The 17,583-nt window shown below is 63.1% G+C and overlaps 1 protein-coding gene across 8 annotated transcripts in view; it reads left to right on the forward strand.

Annotated features, from left to right (window-relative positions):
- The window catches only part of PDE9A (phosphodiesterase 9A), an 86,931-nt gene extending 72,734 nt beyond the window's left edge, over positions 1–14,197 (forward strand). For 3 of the 8 annotated variants that reach the window (XM_072807092.1, XM_072807094.1, XM_072807096.1), the window contains 10 exons: positions 1,238–1,324; positions 2,086–2,190; positions 2,496–2,578; positions 3,784–3,940; positions 6,742–6,855; positions 9,846–9,950; positions 10,588–10,716; positions 11,669–11,764; positions 13,066–13,175; positions 13,800–14,197. In XM_072807092.1, coding sequence (XP_072663193.1) covers positions 1,238–1,324; positions 2,086–2,190; positions 2,496–2,578; positions 3,784–3,940; positions 6,742–6,855; positions 9,846–9,950; positions 10,588–10,716; positions 11,669–11,764; positions 13,066–13,161 — 972 coding nt within the window. In that variant the 3' untranslated portion in view covers positions 13,162–13,175; positions 13,800–14,197. The remainder of the gene's footprint in view (positions 1–1,237; positions 1,325–2,085; positions 2,191–2,495; positions 2,579–3,783; positions 3,941–6,741; positions 6,856–9,845; positions 9,951–10,587; positions 10,717–11,668; positions 11,765–13,065; positions 13,176–13,799) is intronic. The other 5 variants (XM_072807091.1, XM_072807095.1, XM_072807088.1 and 2 more) reach the window with 3 other exon arrangements.
- Positions 14,198–17,583: the final 3,386 nt, after the last annotated feature.

Below are 17,583 nucleotides of genomic sequence, written 5' to 3' on the forward strand. Positions count from 1 at the left end.
CTGGAATGTCAGGCCCCGGCAGGGGGTTCTCGTCTCGTCCTGCAAAGGGGGGCTCTCACTGCGCCCGGCACCCCCCAGCCCGACCAGCGTCCTCCAGGTCACAGCGTGGACGAGGAAACGCCTTCCCAGCCCTTGTCCCCTCCGGCCGACGTGTGGCAGCAGCAGGGCCAGCACAGCCCCCCTGAGCGCAAGGCTGCGAGCCATGGGGCCCCTGCTGTCCCGTGAGCACCCACAGCGCCCCACGCAGCCGCCCAGCCGCACCCCCCAGCGTCCGGGGCTGCCAGCGCGGGAACAGAGGCACAGACACCGCCCTCCCGCCGCGCACCTGCCGTTAGCGGCACCAGATCGTCTCGCCTGCCCATCACCCCCAACTAGGACTCCCGATTTCACCAGCAGCCTCCCGGCTCACTGGGATCCCCGGAGCTGTGCGCGCGGGTGGGGGGGCAAGGGGCGTCGGGGCTGCAGGCCTCGGGGCACCCGCACCCCAGCCCCACGCCAGCGCCCGGGACTCCGACCACTCCCTGACCTCCAGAGCCTGGCGCCCGCCCGTTATCCAGTCCGCAGAGCCCGCGTTGTCAGACTCTCAGCGTTGAACGATCCCTCACTCTCTTCCCTGGCTCACTCAGCTCCGCGGCTCCGAGCTGTAAATAGACCGCGCCAGTGACAATCAATCCTCTTTGGGACTGAAAACAAAATCTATTTTAACCGGAGCAATATTTCCGTAGAAGACAGCTCGGTGACGGGAAGCTCACCCGGCACGCGGCCTACCTTCCAGACCCCACGATGAACGATGAACGATGAACGCATTACAGTGGGTGTCTGGTCCCAGCGGACCCCACGGGGTGAACGACGACGCGTGCTGGGGACACGGGCCATCGGGTCTCAGCGAGCACAGGGCGCTCACCTGTGTCGGCGACAGCACCTGCTCTCGGGCGCGTCCCGTGGCGCCGTGTCCCAGCACCTCAGCCTGGCTTCTCGTGTGTCCGTGTTCGCCGAGGCTGACGTGGTCTTTGCGGGCGCTGCCTCTCACCAATCGCTGTCCCTTCTCCATGGAACTCTCTTGACTTCTGACCTCAACTGCTCTTTCAAGCACCCCATCCCTTCTAGGGGTCCCAAGGCCCCCGGGGCGGGGCTAGGCTCACCCGCCAGGGAGCGGCCTGGTGAAGCTGCCGGCTGGCTCTGCAGGCATCTCCCGGATGCCCCTGCCACCGACCACCCTCTGCTCCTCTGCCCGCAGATGCTGAGCTGCTTGGAGCACATGTACCACGACCTGGGCCTGGTCAGAGATTTCTCCATCAACCCCATCACTCTCAGGAGATGGCTGGTAAGTGCAGGCCCCTCAGGTCCCTCTGCAGCGTTCCTGGGGAACGGACCAGCCGGGCCCTTCCTGGTGGCCCGGGCCTTCCTGCAGCCAGGGGTGACGTTCCCTCGAGCGTTCTGGGAGGACATGAGGCCTGCTTCTGTCCATCTCCCACGGAAACACTCGGTGCCCCGAAGCACCTGTGCGAGAAAATAGGAAGAACCGGGTCGGGGCCAGGGTTGCAGTCTGGGAGTGTGTGTGCGGGTGTGTGCACGCTTATGGGTGTGTGTGGATTTGTGTGCACGTGTGCAGGCGTGTGCGTGAGTTTGTGTGGGTGTGAGCGTGGGGGGGAGGGGACACGTGTAGGGGTATGTGCGTGTGAGGGTGTGTTTAGCGACAAATTATTTTAAGTAAAATAATGCTCAGAACCAAGGAGTAAAAGCCTACATGTTAAATATTAAAGTATGGAAAGGTGTGGTGATGACCGGGAGCCTCTCCGACGGCCCCCCGCCCACCTCAGTCCATGAGCCCAGGTGGAGGCCTGTCCCCCACCTGCCCTCGGGGCGCAGGGTAGCCAGTGGGACATCCTCGGGCCGCCTGGGCCACCTGGCCCGCCCCTCCAGCAAGCACAGGCCCGCAGTTGGCCTCTGGCTCAGCGAGGGTCATGCACAGCACCCGCAGCGCTGGCGGCCCGGCTGGCACGGTGGGGAGGGAGGAGGGCCCGGGCGGCCTGGCGGGGAGGGCGGGCGGCGGACGTGGCAGCTGGGACCCTCTGCCCCTTGCAGCTCTGCGTCCACGACAACTACAGAAACAACCCTTTTCACAACTTCCGGCACTGCTTCTGCGTGACCCAGATGATGTACAGCATGATCTGGCTCTGCAGGCTCCAGGTGGGTCTCTGGGGGGCTCCGCCGGGGGGGGCGGCGGCGGGCAGTGCCTCACCCAGAGACGCAGCCCCCAGTACAGGCTCCCCCACCCTCCTGGGAAGACAGCCCACCCCGCCCTGCGGGGGGCACCCACCCTGCTGACGCTGCCCCAGAGAGTGGGCAGGTCCCCCCCACCCCCCGTACCCGCCCCAGGCCTGCTGCTGGGGGGCTTCCTCCTGCCGGCATCACTTCTCTCCCGCCGCACTCCGACCCCTCCTCACCCCCTCCTCACCCCCTCCTCACCCCCTCCCACCCTCTGTCTCATCCAGGAGAAATTTTCCCAAATGGACATCCTGATTCTAATGACGGCGGCCATCTGCCATGACCTGGACCATCCAGGCTACAACAACACGTACGTTCATGATTTGTCTCTCTCATTTCCCCTTCCTTTTTTTTTTTTTTTAAGATTTTATTTATTCATGAAAGACACACAGAGAGAGGCAGAGACACAGGCAGAGGGAGAAGCAGGCTCCACGCGGGGAGCCCGATGCGGGACTCGATCCCAGGACCCCGGGGTCACGCCCTGGGCCAGGGGCAGGTGCTCCACCGCTGAGCCCCCCGGGCGCCCCTCGCTTCCCCTTCCAAGGGCTCGCTGGTTACCAGAGGTGACCTTCAGCCTAACACGGAGACCAGTTCTGAGTTGGGGCTGTCAGCCAGGGCCTCGCCAGCCCCCAGCTTGCCCCCGTGGGACACAGCTCCCACTCTGGGCCTTGGGCCTCCCGGGGCAGAGCCTTCTGGGTTACCTTTGGGGTCCTGGCTCCAGACCCGCATCTGCGATCTGCACAGACAGAGCAGAGCCCGGTGGTGGCCAGAACCTCCCCTCGGCCTGAAGCAGGAGCGATGCCGCACAAGATGCCCCGTCCTCTGGATCCCACTCCCAGCCTGGGCCCGACAGGAGCAAGGCAGGGGGCCGGGACCAAGGGAGAGAAGGAGCGCAGACGGGCAGGGAGGGAGGGGTGCACAGCCCGCGGGGGGACAGGCCAGGCCAGGCTTCCCCGGAATAGCGACCGTCTCCCGCATCTGCGGGGGCAAGGCCCAGATCCACCCCGCGTAACCAGGTCCAGGCCGTGCAGCCCTGGTTTGCGTCCCCAGTGATGCGCCTGTTCTAGCAGATGTCTTTGTGCGGCAACATCCGACGTGGCCGAGAGCTCACCGTCGTGTTTGGTGGCGGGCCTCCATCCGGACGGGAGTGGATCCCAAGGTGTGGCTGCCCACGCTCCTCTGAGGAGGCGGGTGCCACGGGCCTCTCTCCCCCCGTTTCACGCCGAGGGGTGGCAGCCACAGCTCTCACGGGAAACACACCTGGTGCTCCTCCCACGTGCCTGCCTTGTGCACATGCTGATGTTTGCAAGGGGACACAACGGGAGGCCTGGTCACCTTCGGGGCGCCGTCCCCGGGAGAAGCTGAGGTGTACTGGTGGTGTCTAGCCGGTGGGATTAAAGAACCTCGAGGGCATCTAGTTAAAGGGGCAGCAGAGAGTCAGGAGACTGCAGGGGGGTCAGGCTGGCCTCCCCGGCAGGCACCCGAGGCTCCGTGTGCTCTCTCCGTCGATGCCAGGTACCAGATCAACGCGCGCACGGAGCTGGCCGTCCGGTACAACGACATCTCGCCCCTGGAGAACCACCACTGCGCCGTGGCCTTCCAGATTCTCGCCCAGCCCGAGTGCAACATCTTCGCCAACGTGCAGCCGGACGGGTTCAAGCAGATCAGACAGGTGTGCAGGGGCAAGGGCCCTCTGACGGCGCAGAGGGGGGCGATGAGCACGCCGCGGGGTAGAGCCCTGCTCTCCAGGGACTGAGGCCCCCGGTCACCCCTCCGTCACCAAGGCCAGTGGCGCCCCAAGGGGAGGCGTGCCCTCGGCACAGGTCCAGGGGACCCCACGGGTCTGCACTTCTCGTCCAGCATCTCACCGGATCCCTTGAGACCCGTCCCTCCTCCAGCGTGGGTTCTGGGGGTGGGTCGTTCACCAGAGGCGCGCGGTGAGCGTATGCAAGCCCCGGGCAGACGCACCTGCCACATCCACCCTAGCAGACCCCGGCTGTTCCCCGGCCCCACCGCCCACCTCACGTAAGGGCCGCTGGGGAGGTGGGGACAGAGCCCTCATGTCCTGAGTCACACACCGCCAACTCACCGGCAGCAGGGCCACTTCCAGGCAGGACGGCTGAGCTCTGAGTGCCACCCTCCGGGGTTTTCAGGGGAGGGGAGAGACCAGGGTGACCTCTCGGAGGAGTCGCTGGGTTGAATGGTAGCCCCCTCTGCCAAAGAAATTGTGTGTTTCCTTTCTCCTGACCCCAGAAGCTGTGGGTGTGACTTCACCCGCCGGTACTTGGGGTCTCTGGGTGAGATCAGCTTGGATTGTCCAGGTGGGCCCTAAACCCAACGACAAGTGTCCTTAGAAGACACAGAAGGGGAGACAGATACACGGAGGAGAAAGCCGTGTAAAGGGGAGGCAGAGGCAGGAGCGACGGGGACAGGAGTCCAGGAGCGCCTGGGGTGGCCGGGAGCCCGAGCAGCCGGGAAGGACGCGTCCCCGGAGCCTTGGGAGGGAGCGCGGCCCTGCCCATACCTTCCCTCCAGGCCCCTAGAGGCGTCCTGACCGTGAGAGGGTGGCTTTCTGGGCTTCCCCGTCACCCCGCGTGTGGCACTTGTCCGGCAGCCTGGGGACCCGTGTGCGTGCGTGCAGGGGAGCCACACTCCGCCGCGCCACGGACAACCCCGTGTCCTCGCTGCCTGCCTCGGGGCGCACCTGGTAAGCATGCGGGATTCCGGGGGCCTCCGTCCTGGAGGTCTGATAAGCTTCACTTTATCAGAGGACAACAGCCTCATAAACCGTGTCACCCATCACCTGCCGTGCTTCCAGGAAGCTCAGAGCCCAGGGCAGGCTGAAGGTCGGTCGCCACCGAGTCATGAATCCTGGCACAACCACGTCCTCCCGTCTGTGGGCTTTCCCGCCGCTCTTCCACGCTGCAGAGCCGCCCGGCCGGGGCGCCCCGTGCTGTCGGGAGGAGGTGGGACAGGGCGCGAGTCACGAAGAGCCCCCGGCGGCCGCCCTGGGAGAGGTTCCTGGGGGGGGGGGGGTCCACCTAGAGGAGCAGAGCAGCAGGGTCCCCTTGGTGCGTGACCCGCCCCCACCCGCCACGGAGACACACGAGGCTTGTCCTGCCTCGAACACTTGCTGAGGCTAAAATGAGACTTTCTGAGCATAAAACCAGTTGTCCCAATTTTTTTTTAAGATTTTATTTATTTATTTTAGAGATAGAGAGGAACCATGAGCAGGGGGAGGAGCAGAGGGAGAGGGAGAAGCAGACTCTGCACCAAGCACGGAGCCTGACGCGGGACTCGATCCCAGGACCCCGAGACCGTGGCCTGAGCCCAAGGCGGACGCTTCACCGACGGGGGCCCCCAGGCGTCCTTGCTGCCCCACTTTTTAATGATATTTCGTCACCGAGGATCACTCCTCACACGGGAAGATCCTTCACCAATAACACAATTAAACCTTTACGGAGAAACCGCATAATTCGAAATGCCAGTGACGCTCCCCTCCCCCGAAACACGTGGGACGTGGGACGTGCTGTGAATCGACTGACTTCAGTCCTGTACCCGAGGCTGTCGTGCTGTTTTCTTGGAAAGGACCACACTCTGCAGCAGAGCTGTGTTCTCATAAATGCATTCGGGGTGGATGGACGGATGCTCACGGTTTCGAATTATGTTGCTTCTCCTGACCCGATGTTTGGTGAACGAGGTAATAATGTGTATTTTAAAAACCACTGCATCCTCAGGGCGCCTGGGGGGCTCCATCAGTTGAGTGTCCGACTCTCGATCTCAGCTCAGGCCATGATCCCAGAGTCGTGAGTTCAGGGTCCTGAGTCCAAGCCCCGCGTTGGGCTCCACGCTGAGTCTACTTGGAAAAAAAAAAAAAGAATTTTTTTTTTAAATCACGGCCTTCTCATTTACAAACGTGTTAGTAGGACAGTGCTGTCCAGTGGAATCTGACTTTGGTTGCTCCCAAGCATTATACGCACAGAGTCACGTACAGATAACGGGGGGGGGGGGGGGGAAGGGGGACAGTCTCCTGGAAAATCGGTGATTGACCTCCAACAACGTGACGTGAAAGATCAGCCATATCCCTGGATTGCTGGATTCGGGGGAAGCATCTGTCCGTGGCCGAAGCCAGCCGTCACCAGGAAGCGCGGTGCTGCGCCTGTCGTCAGCACGCGAGTGGGCCTGACAGGGCCTGGCAGGGCGGCCTCCTCCTGGACTCGGCATTCGAGGCTTGCTCCCAGCGCATGCGTGGGCTTGAAAGTCCAGCCTCCACTCGCCAGCGGCGGCCTGGGAGGCTCCCGGCCTCCTCCTTGGTCCTGAAGATGAGGCCAGGGATCCTCAGACACACGCAGAGCTGGCGCCAGGAGCGAGCGGAGTCCGCCGTGCGCGGTGGGGGCGCTGGGCACACAGCTGGCGCTCGCTGCGTAATGCGGGGGCTGTGCCCGGGGTCAACGCTTTGCTTTCACCTTTCAGGGGATGATCACATTGATCTTAGCCACCGACATGGCAAGACACGCAGAAATTATGGATTCTTTCAAAGAAACGATGGAGAATTTTGACTACAGCAATGAGGAGCACGTGACCCTTGTAAGTAGCTTGTTCCTCGTCGTTTGGGGGCTAGTGCTTGGGCCCCCACCCCCAGCCCCACGCCCAGCCCAGACTGGAAGCCGCTGGATCGGCCCAAACCCTCAGCCTGGCCTGGGAGCGAGGCCTGGTTCAGGCGGGTGCAGTCACAGCACCTACCTGGAGAGCCCCCAGCGGGCGCATCTCCCATCCCCCCGTTGTAGGCAGCCCCTCTCACTCCTCGCTTGACCTGGAGGTGGGGAGTGGGTGAGGCAGCCCATCTTGCTCTGGTTTCCTGAGAACAAAGCTGGCCCTCCCGGGGAGGCACTGCCCCAGAAAACACTCTGAACACCAGCTCCGGGGTGGGCACGTCAGGGGGCCGCAGGGCCGCTCCCGGGCTCGCCCCTCTAGGAGCAGGGGGGACACAGAACCCCACCAGCGAGGAGAGCCCGCCCCACCCGGGGCTGCACCGGGCCTGCCCTTTAAAGAGGAAGATGCAAGGGAACGTCCTCCCGGGTCTGTGGCCAAAGGGGTGACGCTGAGCCTGGTCTGGGTGTTAGGCCTGCTTTCTGGCATTTCTCTCTCTCTCTCTCTCTCTCTCTCTCTCTTTAATTTATGAGAGGCACAGAGAGAGAGGCAGAGACACAGGCAGTGCCCAATTCGAGACTCGATCCCAGGACCCCAGGATCACGCCCTGAGCCAAAGGCAGACTCTCAATCGCTGAGCCACCCAGGGGCCCCTCTCTCTTTTTTTTTTTTTTAAGATTTTATTTATTTATTCATAGAGATGCAGACAGAGAGAGAAAGAGAGAGAGGCAGAGACACAGGCAGAGGGAGAAGCAGGCTCCCTGCAGGGAACCCGATGTGGGACTCGATCCCAGGACTTAGGATCACACCCTGGGCCAAAGGCAGATGCTCAACCACTGAGCCACCCAGGTGTCCCCCTTCTCTCTCTCTTTAAAACTGCTGGTCACCTTCCCTCCCTAGAAGCTGATTAACAAGGACAGCCCTCTGAGATCCGGTTGACCTTGTGACCATCCCGTCCCCAATAGCTAACACGCTATGCAGGGAAGGACCTGGCGTTTTCCCTAAGTGATCATCAGGAGAAAACATCCCCGCGAGCCAGGCCTCCCGAGCCCTCCCTTCATGGGCCAGGACACGGGGAGATGGGGTCATGTTGGAGGGACGGGTCTGGCTCCTGAAAAGCCAGCGGGGTGTGGGACGCGCCACTGCCCCCCACGGCAGGACGAGGAGGACGGACAAGTGGACTGTGCCCCCTCGGAGCGTCCGTGTTCCCTCTGACACATAAGGAGAGGCCCTTGGGGGCAGGAGGCCTGGGCTGCCGGGACTCGAGCGGTCAGGAAGATGAGCCACACAGAGTGACCATCACACCGTTACCCCCTCCTTCCAACTGTCCAAGCAAGTGGGAAAAAGAGTCGCCGGGTCCCCAGGGTTCCGTCCACCCCCAACACAGGGCGAGGGTCAGTGGCCTGCAGCACAGACCAGAGGATCATGCCTCGGCCAGAGGCTCCCACGTCTCTGTGGACACGGGCTGGAGGAGGTAGAGGGGAAAGCCCGCACACGTGAAGGTTCTGGGTCAAGATGGATTCTAGGGCCTCCGCCGAGGCCCCCAGCAGGAGACCTGGATGCTGTGCCCCGCGTGGCCAGGGCCTGAGATCCCGGCACAACTCCCGCAGCACGGCCCTGCCCAGGCTGTACCCCAGGCCGTGTCGGGACAGCCTCCCCCAGAGGCCTGCCGGGCGGACCCACTGCTGACCTGTGTTCTGGAGCCAAGTCCCAGAGCAGACAAAGGAGGCCTGGATGGCCTCCCGGGCACTGATAAGGAAGGGTGGTGACCAGGGACAGGGACAGTGCAGCCGAGGCACCCCGAGGTCCAGCTGGGGCTGTGCCAGATGCTGGGCTGAAAGCAGATGTGCCAAGTCACGCCGCCCACCCCCGTCCTGGAAGACCCGGTGCAAACAGCCCAGGCCCCTTCAGGGCCCACGGCCCGCGTTGGGGTGCCCAGATGGACTCTCGTGGGGTCACCTCCAGACCCTGAGCGGTGGCCCACACATTGACCCAGGATGCCAGTGGCTCCCAGGGACAGTGGTGTGCTGGAGGGAGGCCAGGCCACACGGGGCCGACCTTCCAGCTGGTCCTGAAAGCACGCACCTTCAGCCCAGGTGGGAACGCTCCGGCTGGGGGGTCGGCCCACTTCGGGCCCACAGCCCAGCAGGCTCGGAGGCTAGTCTCCTGGGGCCGTCGCCTGGAGCTGAGGTGGCCAGGAAGGCTGGACGGAGGGGCCAGAGCAGAAGGAGGCGAGGCGTCTGCAGGTGGTGGCTTGAGCAGAAGGTGCCCAGGCCCCGGGGGCAGAGAGCCTTGGTTCACAGGCGAGTCGCGGGTCCCGGGCACAGGGCAGGAGCCCACACCGCCTTCCACCTCCGTGTGGTCCGCCTGACTCCAGGCTGGAGGGGCGGGCGGGATTGGGTCTCTCCCATCACCCCCCCCTTTTTTTTTTAAAGATGTTATGTATTCATTCATGAGAGACACAGAGAGAGGCAGAGACACAGGCAGAGGGAGAAGCAGGCTCCACGCAGGTAGCCTGACGTGGGACTCGATCCCGGGACCCCAGGATCACAACCTGGGCCGAAAGCAGGCTCTAAACCGCTGAGCCACCCAGGCGTCCCTCTCCCATCACCCTTTTAACCTCCACGTGCTAACGGTGACTTCTTTCTGTATTTGGCTGTGTGTCCTCAACAGGATACTTTTAAACTTTACAATTTAAGTTTTATGAAACTCATCTGTGTCAAACGGACTCTCGTATACTGAAGCCCCCCAAACATATTCGGGCCGCTCGGGGGTGCAGTGGTGGCCCCGTGCTCGGGGTGGAGCTGGGGGTCAGATGCAGACTGCCAGCGGCACCGCCCTCCGTCCCCCGGGACGGCAAGCGCACACCCAGACGCGGCAGCGGGACGCGCCCTGTGCCCCAGGCCTGATCCCAAATCTCTCTTCCAGCTGAAGATGATTTTGATAAAATGCTGTGACATCTCCAATGAGGTCCGTCCAATGGAAGTCGCGGAGCCTTGGGTGGACTGCCTGTTAGAAGAGTATTTCATGCAGGTAAGAGTGTCCCAAAGCCACCAGCCCCTGCTGCTCGCCTCAGCCCCTTTACGGGCTCCGTGTTGGAAAGGTGATGGGTGTGCCCAGGGTGCTGGTGGCCTGGGTCACTGGCCTCCGGCCTCCGGAAAGCCCTCGCAGCAGGTGCACATCCACGATGAGCGGGTACAAGGTGCCGTAGGAGAGCCAGTGACAGCCTGGGAAAGCCAACGTTGAAAACTGCTGCCTCGACCATTAGTTGAGCAGCTGGGGGGGCGGACGCGTCGGGCAAAGGGCCTGAAAGAGAAGTGACAGAGGCAGGAGGGGTCCCCGGGGGCGGGGGAGACCAAGCAGGTTGGCCGGCACGTCCAGCCCCCGGTGGGGGGGGCCCTAGACGGAAACCGGCTGGCCTGTGTGCAAAAATGCTGGGCCGGCCAGCAAGGGACTCACGACAGCAGCGTGGGGGACCCCGGGCAGGCCGCCTGCCCCTGTGCCCCGGCTTCATGGTTCGGCCGCGCACACCCACTGCACGCTCCAGTGGCCACGTGACATGTCCCTATGTCCGAGCAGCCTGGTTGGCACATGAACGCGCCTTCTGCCCTCAGACCCTCAGGGGTCCCCAGGGGTATTTCTGACGTTGTGGCCCCCTGCATCCCCGCAGAGCGACCGCGAGAAGTCGGAGGGCCTCCCTGTGGCCCCCTTCATGGACCGGGACAAAGTGACCAAAGCCACGGCCCAAATTGGGTTCATCAAGTTTGTCCTGATCCCGATGTTCGAAACGGTGACCAAGGTGAGTGGCCGTCACCACGAGCCAGAAGACACGACATTGAGCACACCCGTGTGCACACGCACGCCAGCATGCGGTGGCCGCCTGCCAGGCCCCATAAGGTGCCCCTGCACTCGCCCTCTCGCCTCCGGGCCCCCAGGAGCCACCCCAGGCCCTCCAGAAGCACCTCCTAACCTGCCCCTCTCTACCCGGCGCACGGCCACCCCGGGCTGACTCTGCCTGTCTCCTGAACCTTCCATGGCTCCCGTGCCCCCCTCATTGCACCCAGTCCCCCGCCCTCCCCAGCGCTCCTGTCCTGCAGGATGGCCCACAGCCCCTGGTCCTCACCTCTCTTCACGCCCCCACCTCGGAGTGCGCCCGTTCAGCTGGCCTTGGCCCCGTGCCACCCGCCAGCCTTCCGGAACCCCCTCAGCACGTCCTTCCGTAAACCCCACTGACCGCAGCTCCTCTGGGGACTTGCCTTCCTGTACATTCCTGCCACAGACCTCCGGGCCTTTATCACGGCCAGCGGGGGCAGGGGCGCAGCGGGCCCGGGATGTGACAGGGGAAGCACGGAGGGCGTCACCGGGCGAGGGCTGCGTGCGCAGCGTTCCAGGGGCAGGGGTGGCAGGATGGCGTGAGCGGAGGCGGGTGGGGAACCGTCTGGTTCCTCCGGCCACAGGGGCTGTCAGGAAACTAGAGGCGAGGCTGGCATTTGAACGATGGACATTCGGGGACAGGCAGGTGGGGGACAGGTGCGTGTGCAGTGAGAGGACCCGGAGGCGGGTGGGTGGGTGGCGGGCATGAGGGTGTCCAGGAGCCGCTGACCAGCCAGCCTCAGACCCGGGGTGTCCGTGGACCCCGCCGCGGGTGGCGGCCCAGGGGCTGCGAGAACACTTGCCACGTGCTCCGCGGACGCCTGGGTCTGCTGCTCCCAGAACGATGGGCCGCCTGAGTGAGCCCGCTGTCTCCCCAGCTCTTCCCCGTGGTGGAGGAGATCATGCTGCAGCCCCTTTGGGAATCCAGGGATCGTTACGAGGAGCTGAAGCAAATCGATGATGCCATGAAAGAGGTAATGCGTGCCGCATGGGAAACGTGCTCTTCCCCACCGTGAGGCTCCGCGCTCCAGGCACGGCAGTGGGCACCCCTGCAGCAGGGCCCTCTGGACCAGAGCTCACTTGCGTCGCCCCGAAATCCCAAGAAACCAAACTGCCCTGGGGAGGGTGATGCCGTCCCCCGTAGTTGTGGTGTGGTCGGGTGTGCCAGGGTCTCTCTGCAGCTCGGACCCCCCCAGAGCAGCGCCCTGGCCCCACGGGGGTCCCTGTCCTCCTCCCGGGTCAGCTCCAGGCCCAGCCGCACCCCTGAGCCCTCGCGCATGGCAGCTCGGCCCCTCGGGGTCCGGGAGACCGGGCCTGGCTCCAGGTGGCAGTTGGGTCTGGTAGGGTTTCCAGGGAAGGCCCAGCTCACGCTCAGAGCGGCGTAGAGGCTTTGTGCAAAGCCCGTGAGCCGCTCTGGCCTCGCCAGAGCCTCTGTGCGTGCTCATGTCGCTTCGGGATCCTTGCCTCCCAGACCCACGCAGGCCACCCCCGCCTGGTGGCCAGCGGCCCCGGGTGAGCCTCTCTCGGCCACCGCTGCCCTCTGGCAGGGGCCCTGGTGGAGCTAGAGCAGCGTCCCTGTCGCCCACACCTGGTCCTTGTCGGGAGCCACACACCCGCCCCAGGCCGTCCGTTCTCCACCGCTCACTGGAGTCAGGGCTCCCCGGTGATGGGCCCCCCACCCCTGCCTTGCCAGTGGGAACCCCACACCCCGCTGAGCGCCGAGTGATTTCCCAGGCGCCCCGTGTTCCTACGTCCCCCCAAACTGCTCTGTGTGCAACACAGGCTCGTCGTCAGTGCTCAGGAACCGCCTGCTGGTCGGTGGGATCCCTCTCCCGGGGCACAGAGAGGTCCTGAGACCCCAAAGCCTACAAGCAAATGGTACAGGGAGCGATGTCCGAGCAGGTGTCCTGTGGGGCCCCCAGCAGGATTGCTAAAGCGCCCTGGTGCTCCTGGGCTACCCGAGAGCCACCACTAGAAAGGCCCCAGGCCCGGCCGCCCCGTGGGGGCCCCCCCCAGGATGCTTTCCTCGCCCCCAGGAAGGCCAGACCCGCCAAAGAGAAAGGGCTGAGGGCTCCGTGCTCAGCCCGGCTGGCCCACTGGGCTCTGCAGCCAGGGTGAGCTGGTTGTCCCGGAGCAGGGAAGGGGGCTCACGCGCAGCCACGTGGTTCGGCACAGGGCGCGTGGGCAGCTGTCAGCCAACAGCGGCGCTCTAGCAGGCACTCACGGGCTCCGGGCACCTGATTGTCGCCTTCTGTATACCCTGTCCCCGTTACAGAAGACTGAGAGCCTGACGTCCTCCGGGGAAACCGACACGTCGAGAGAGGGAAGCAGAGATGCGACCAAAAGCGAAGATAATGCCATTCTGAATTGACGTCGACTCGTATGGTAATTCAGACGAAAACCGGGGTGACAGGGAAGATCTGTGGGGGCGGCGGGGAGGGTCGGAGGAGGGGAGGGCAGAGAATCCAAATGACGGCCAGGTTTTAAGTGAGACTTTTATTCCTTGCCGGTGAGTCACACAGGCTCGGAGGGAAGGGGGACGCGCTTTGGGTGACGGCACGAGATGGATAGTGAGCACGAGGGCGGCCTACAAGGACACGTAGCTTGTAAAAACCTACTTCTGGGAAATGCCGAATCGGTTACGCTGCCGTGAGCATTTCCCGTGCACCTGACACGAGCGGGTCATGTGGTCCGTGTCAAAGGCGAACCAGCCCCTCTGAGCCAAAGCACCACCGGGGAGATTCTCTTAGGAAGCGCGCCAGGCGCAGGGGGTGGGAAGCTGGGCCTGCTTTTGTGCAGGGGGAGCAACGCGCTAGCTGAGGACGCGCTGAGTGAGCCGCACGAGGGTCTCAACCTCTCTGGGCCTCAGAGCCCCAGTCGCTCAACTAGTGGGACTACTACCGTTAATATGACTGCTTTTGTCCCGTTAAGTGAGCGGAACGCTGGGAACCCCAAGAGCTTGTAAACACCAGCCTTTCGTTTTTCAGTTATGGCATATTTTTTTGACAGCTCGGAAGAAGGATCTAAATTGTTGTATTTGGCCCCAGTGTGATCCACGGTGTATGTGGTTTTCCAGCACAGTCTGCGTGTCATCCTGTGACGTCCTGAACGCGCCTGCACGTTTTCAATCCCGACAGAAGCAAACCAGTGGTCTCTTTCCTTTTCCAAGCAGACGGAGCCCGAAGCAGGCAGGACAGTCACAGGCCGCGGTCCTGGACCAGGCGGGCCGAGCCTCGGGGGAGCCATCCACGCAGGGAGGTTGACTCCGCGCCCGACTCCACAAAACCGCGTTTTCTAAGAACTGTTTTGTTCACTGATACAAAAAAAAAAAAAGGAATTCATGATGCTGTACAGAATTTTTATTTTTAAACTGTCTTTTAAATAATATATTCTTATACAGAAACGGGTACTGTACTTCTTCTTTGGTAGTGATGTGTATCCTGGGGCTGCTCCTGAGGGTCCCGAGAGTCCCCCGGAGCTCTCGCGGGGAGACGAGGAACTGTGCTTTGCTCGCAGATGTATCGAGAACGGTTGCCCGGTGTGATGTGATGCCCCATCCCGTGTAAATTCAGAATTAAATCTCAGGCGGTGCCCGGAGCACAAGGACGTGCCCGTGTCCTGTTTGTGAGCAGCGAGGGGAGGTGGTGGCGGTGTGCCGGGAGGTGTGGGGCCGGAGGCGGCTCGCTCAGACGCAGGTGTGAACACAGCACCAGGCTGGCCCCCGTTTGCAGGGAGGTGGGCATTGGCCACCTCAGACAGCAGGCAGACTGTGCTCGGCACATTGGAGGGCGTCTGTCCCAGGGGAGGACAGCTGGCCTTTCTTCCTGCCCTTGTTTTAGGGACAAGGCCCTGTGCCCATAAAGGGAGAGTCAACCCCGGCTGGCGGACATCAAGCTCTGAATGGCAGCACACACCCCAGCCCCCCAGCACCCCGCATGCGTCCAGACCCCAGATCCGGGCAGCACACACCCCAGCCCCCCGGCGCCCCGTGTGCATCCAGACCCCTCCATGCTCCCCAGGGCCGCGCACACTTCCTCTGCCGCCTCTGGGGACGAAAGAGGCTCCGCTCTGAGGAAGCCTGCTGACAAAGGCCGCCGCAAAATCTGCGCTCCGCCGGCCCTTCATCTGGTGCTGATTAGTGTCCTTCCAGCATTCAGTCCGTCTCGGCGAATTCCAGAATTTCCATCCTTGAATACTTTCCATCCTTGAATAATTCATTTCGTGCTGTGACATTTTCCATCACTTTTTGAATCCATTTCAGTATGAACGCGGGCCTTGGGTTCTACATCCCTCCGTGGTCTTGTTTTTCATTTCAATCCGGCTGAAGCCAGTACGGTGGCAGCTTCAGCTACAGTAACCCCAAACTCAGTCGGGGTCTGGAGGGCGATGTGCTTCAGTCCACACACCGGTCCGCACACCAGCCCACACGCCGGCCCGCACACTCGCCTGCACACCGGCCCACACACCAGCCTGCACAACGCCTGCATAGCAGCCCGCACGCCAGCCCGCACACCGGCCCACACACCTGGCAGGAAAGTTCTGTGACCTGCTCCCCCAGTGGAAGAGCTCTGACCAGCACCTCCCACCTGCTAACTTGGTCCGAATGCCACCCCGTCACACTCCGCCCTGTCAGACTTCACACCGGGCTTACTGAATTCACTGCTGCTGCACCCACACACACATATCCACACAACCACACCTCTGTGCACATATACCACAATGACGGGTACACACGTGTACACACACGCACGTATACACACTCTAACACCCTTCACATTACTGGGTTGAGGTTACATCAAGTCCTGGAACAAGGAAACCAACATCCAGGAGGGGGCTGTGAGGAGAGAACCTCTGTGACAGCCCCCGTGTCATGCGGCAGCCTGGTTTCCATCAGCGGAAACCTTACCAACGGGCGCAAGAGCATCAGATCCCCGAAAAATGCCTCCTCCAACCTTCTGCCCCCAGAATGTTTATGTATTGGGGTAACTTGCACCCTGTTAGCTGAGCCCAAGGGGGTGACGAGGCCCTGGCCTGAGTCCCCTTCCACCTGGGCACATCTCTTCCCTTATAGACCAGCCTCTGTAGCCGTGAACGGGCCCCCCCCCTCCAGAGCCTGGATCACCCCTGCCCCAGGAGAGGCCACCCAGGTGGGCACAGGGCAGTGACCACATCAGCACTGGAAGCTGGGGGGAAACGTGGCCACCGCACAACCGTCAGTGCTAAGTCAGCATGAAGGGTAGGACGCTTAGGGCCGCCTGCCCATCCAGGGACACACACAATGCGCTGCACGTCCCAGAACACGACGGAGCTGGCCGCTGCTTCCTGCGCACCGGCCACGCCTCCGTCACCTGCTGTTCACACGAGGGGGATGAGAGCATGCTTTACAGACTCCGCACATCTCGGTCCTAAATGCCGTGCGCCCGCTGGGCACGGGAGCAAGGCCACCCTGGGAATGCAGCGCCCAGTCCCCGCTCCTCCCCTCGCCGGGCAGCAGGCCAGCGCAGCCTCCGTGGCTCCATCCTGACCTCCGGGTCGGGAGACACAAAGGAGAGATGTCCAGACTCCCACCTGGGAGGTGACCCCAGGCCCAGCGCCCTACGCCGTCCTGGCTCAGACCACGGGCACCGTCTGCGGCTTCCTCCATTCATACTGTCCAAAGCCAACGCGACAGCCTCCGCTGGCTGTGGCCTTCAACCAAGTCACATGGGAAAATCCACTCTGCATGAACAGTAAACACACACAATACTTCATCCCAGACAGCCACTGGCTTCCGGTTGCTCCGCTGGGCCGGGGCCACAGAGCGGCCCCGCCGCGTCCCCCTGCCGCAAGAAATGCCCTGCTGTGTTGTCACCCCAAGGGCAGCTGCGGCCCCCGCCCCGGGAAGGGCAGAAGAGGGACGCGGCCGGGCAGGTGCGCGGCACGGGAGGCCTTGCTCCGGCCTTCTGCTCCTCCGATACCGCCACAGGAGAGTGTTTAACATTTAAGTCAAAAGAATTGAACCATAGTCTCTGGAAGGGGAGGATAAAATGGTCACTCTGGATTTGGGGGGGAGCTGTTCTCCTTCAGTGGCCAAGAGGAGCTGGGTGAGGGTGCTAGGGACTCACAGTGAATTCCCACAGCGTCCCCTGTGTCCTTGGCGAGTTTTCCCGGCCTCACTACCAGCCTGGGGTCCTGTGGGGCGATGAACGCAGTGAGCCCGGAGACCTGGCGAGGCTGCATCCGTGGCGGGGTGCAGGGTGACCGAGGCCCCGCAGCCAGGATGAGCGGTGGGCTTGTGGACTCGGGGTGTGCGGACGGGGCCACCAGGTGGAGCGGCAAGATGGGGACGAGGTGGGGCCTGGGCTAGGGTGAGGCTGTGCAGAATGACCACACGGAGAGGCCAGAGGCCAGTGAGGGCAACACCCCGGGTCATCCAGGAGGAGAGGGAGGTGGGGTCTGAGGGGCCACTGAGGCCGTACGTCCAGCTGGACTTAGGGGTCAGGTGTGAGGACAAGAGGAGGGGAGGTCCACCTGTGGTCACCACCGAATGGGCTTGACCCGTGGTGCCTGGGCCCTGCTGTGCTCTGGCCGTCCCGGCTCGATGCCACGTCACGGCTCCCAGTGAAGCCCCAACAGCCCAAAGGCTGGTTTGGAGTGATTTGAACCGTTTATAAAGACACACACCCTGGTGCCCCCGGGTGGCTCAGTGGTTGGGCGTCTGCCTTCAGCTCAGGGCGTGACCCCAGGGTCCTGGATCGAGTCCCGCGTCGGGCTCCCCGCAGGGAGCCTGCTTCTCCCTCTGCCTATGGCTCTG

The sequence above is a fragment of the Canis lupus genome, chromosome 30 (assembly GCF_048164855.1).
Source record: "Canis lupus baileyi chromosome 30, mCanLup2.hap1, whole genome shotgun sequence".
Lineage (NCBI taxonomy): Eukaryota > Metazoa > Chordata > Mammalia > Carnivora > Canidae > Canis > Canis lupus.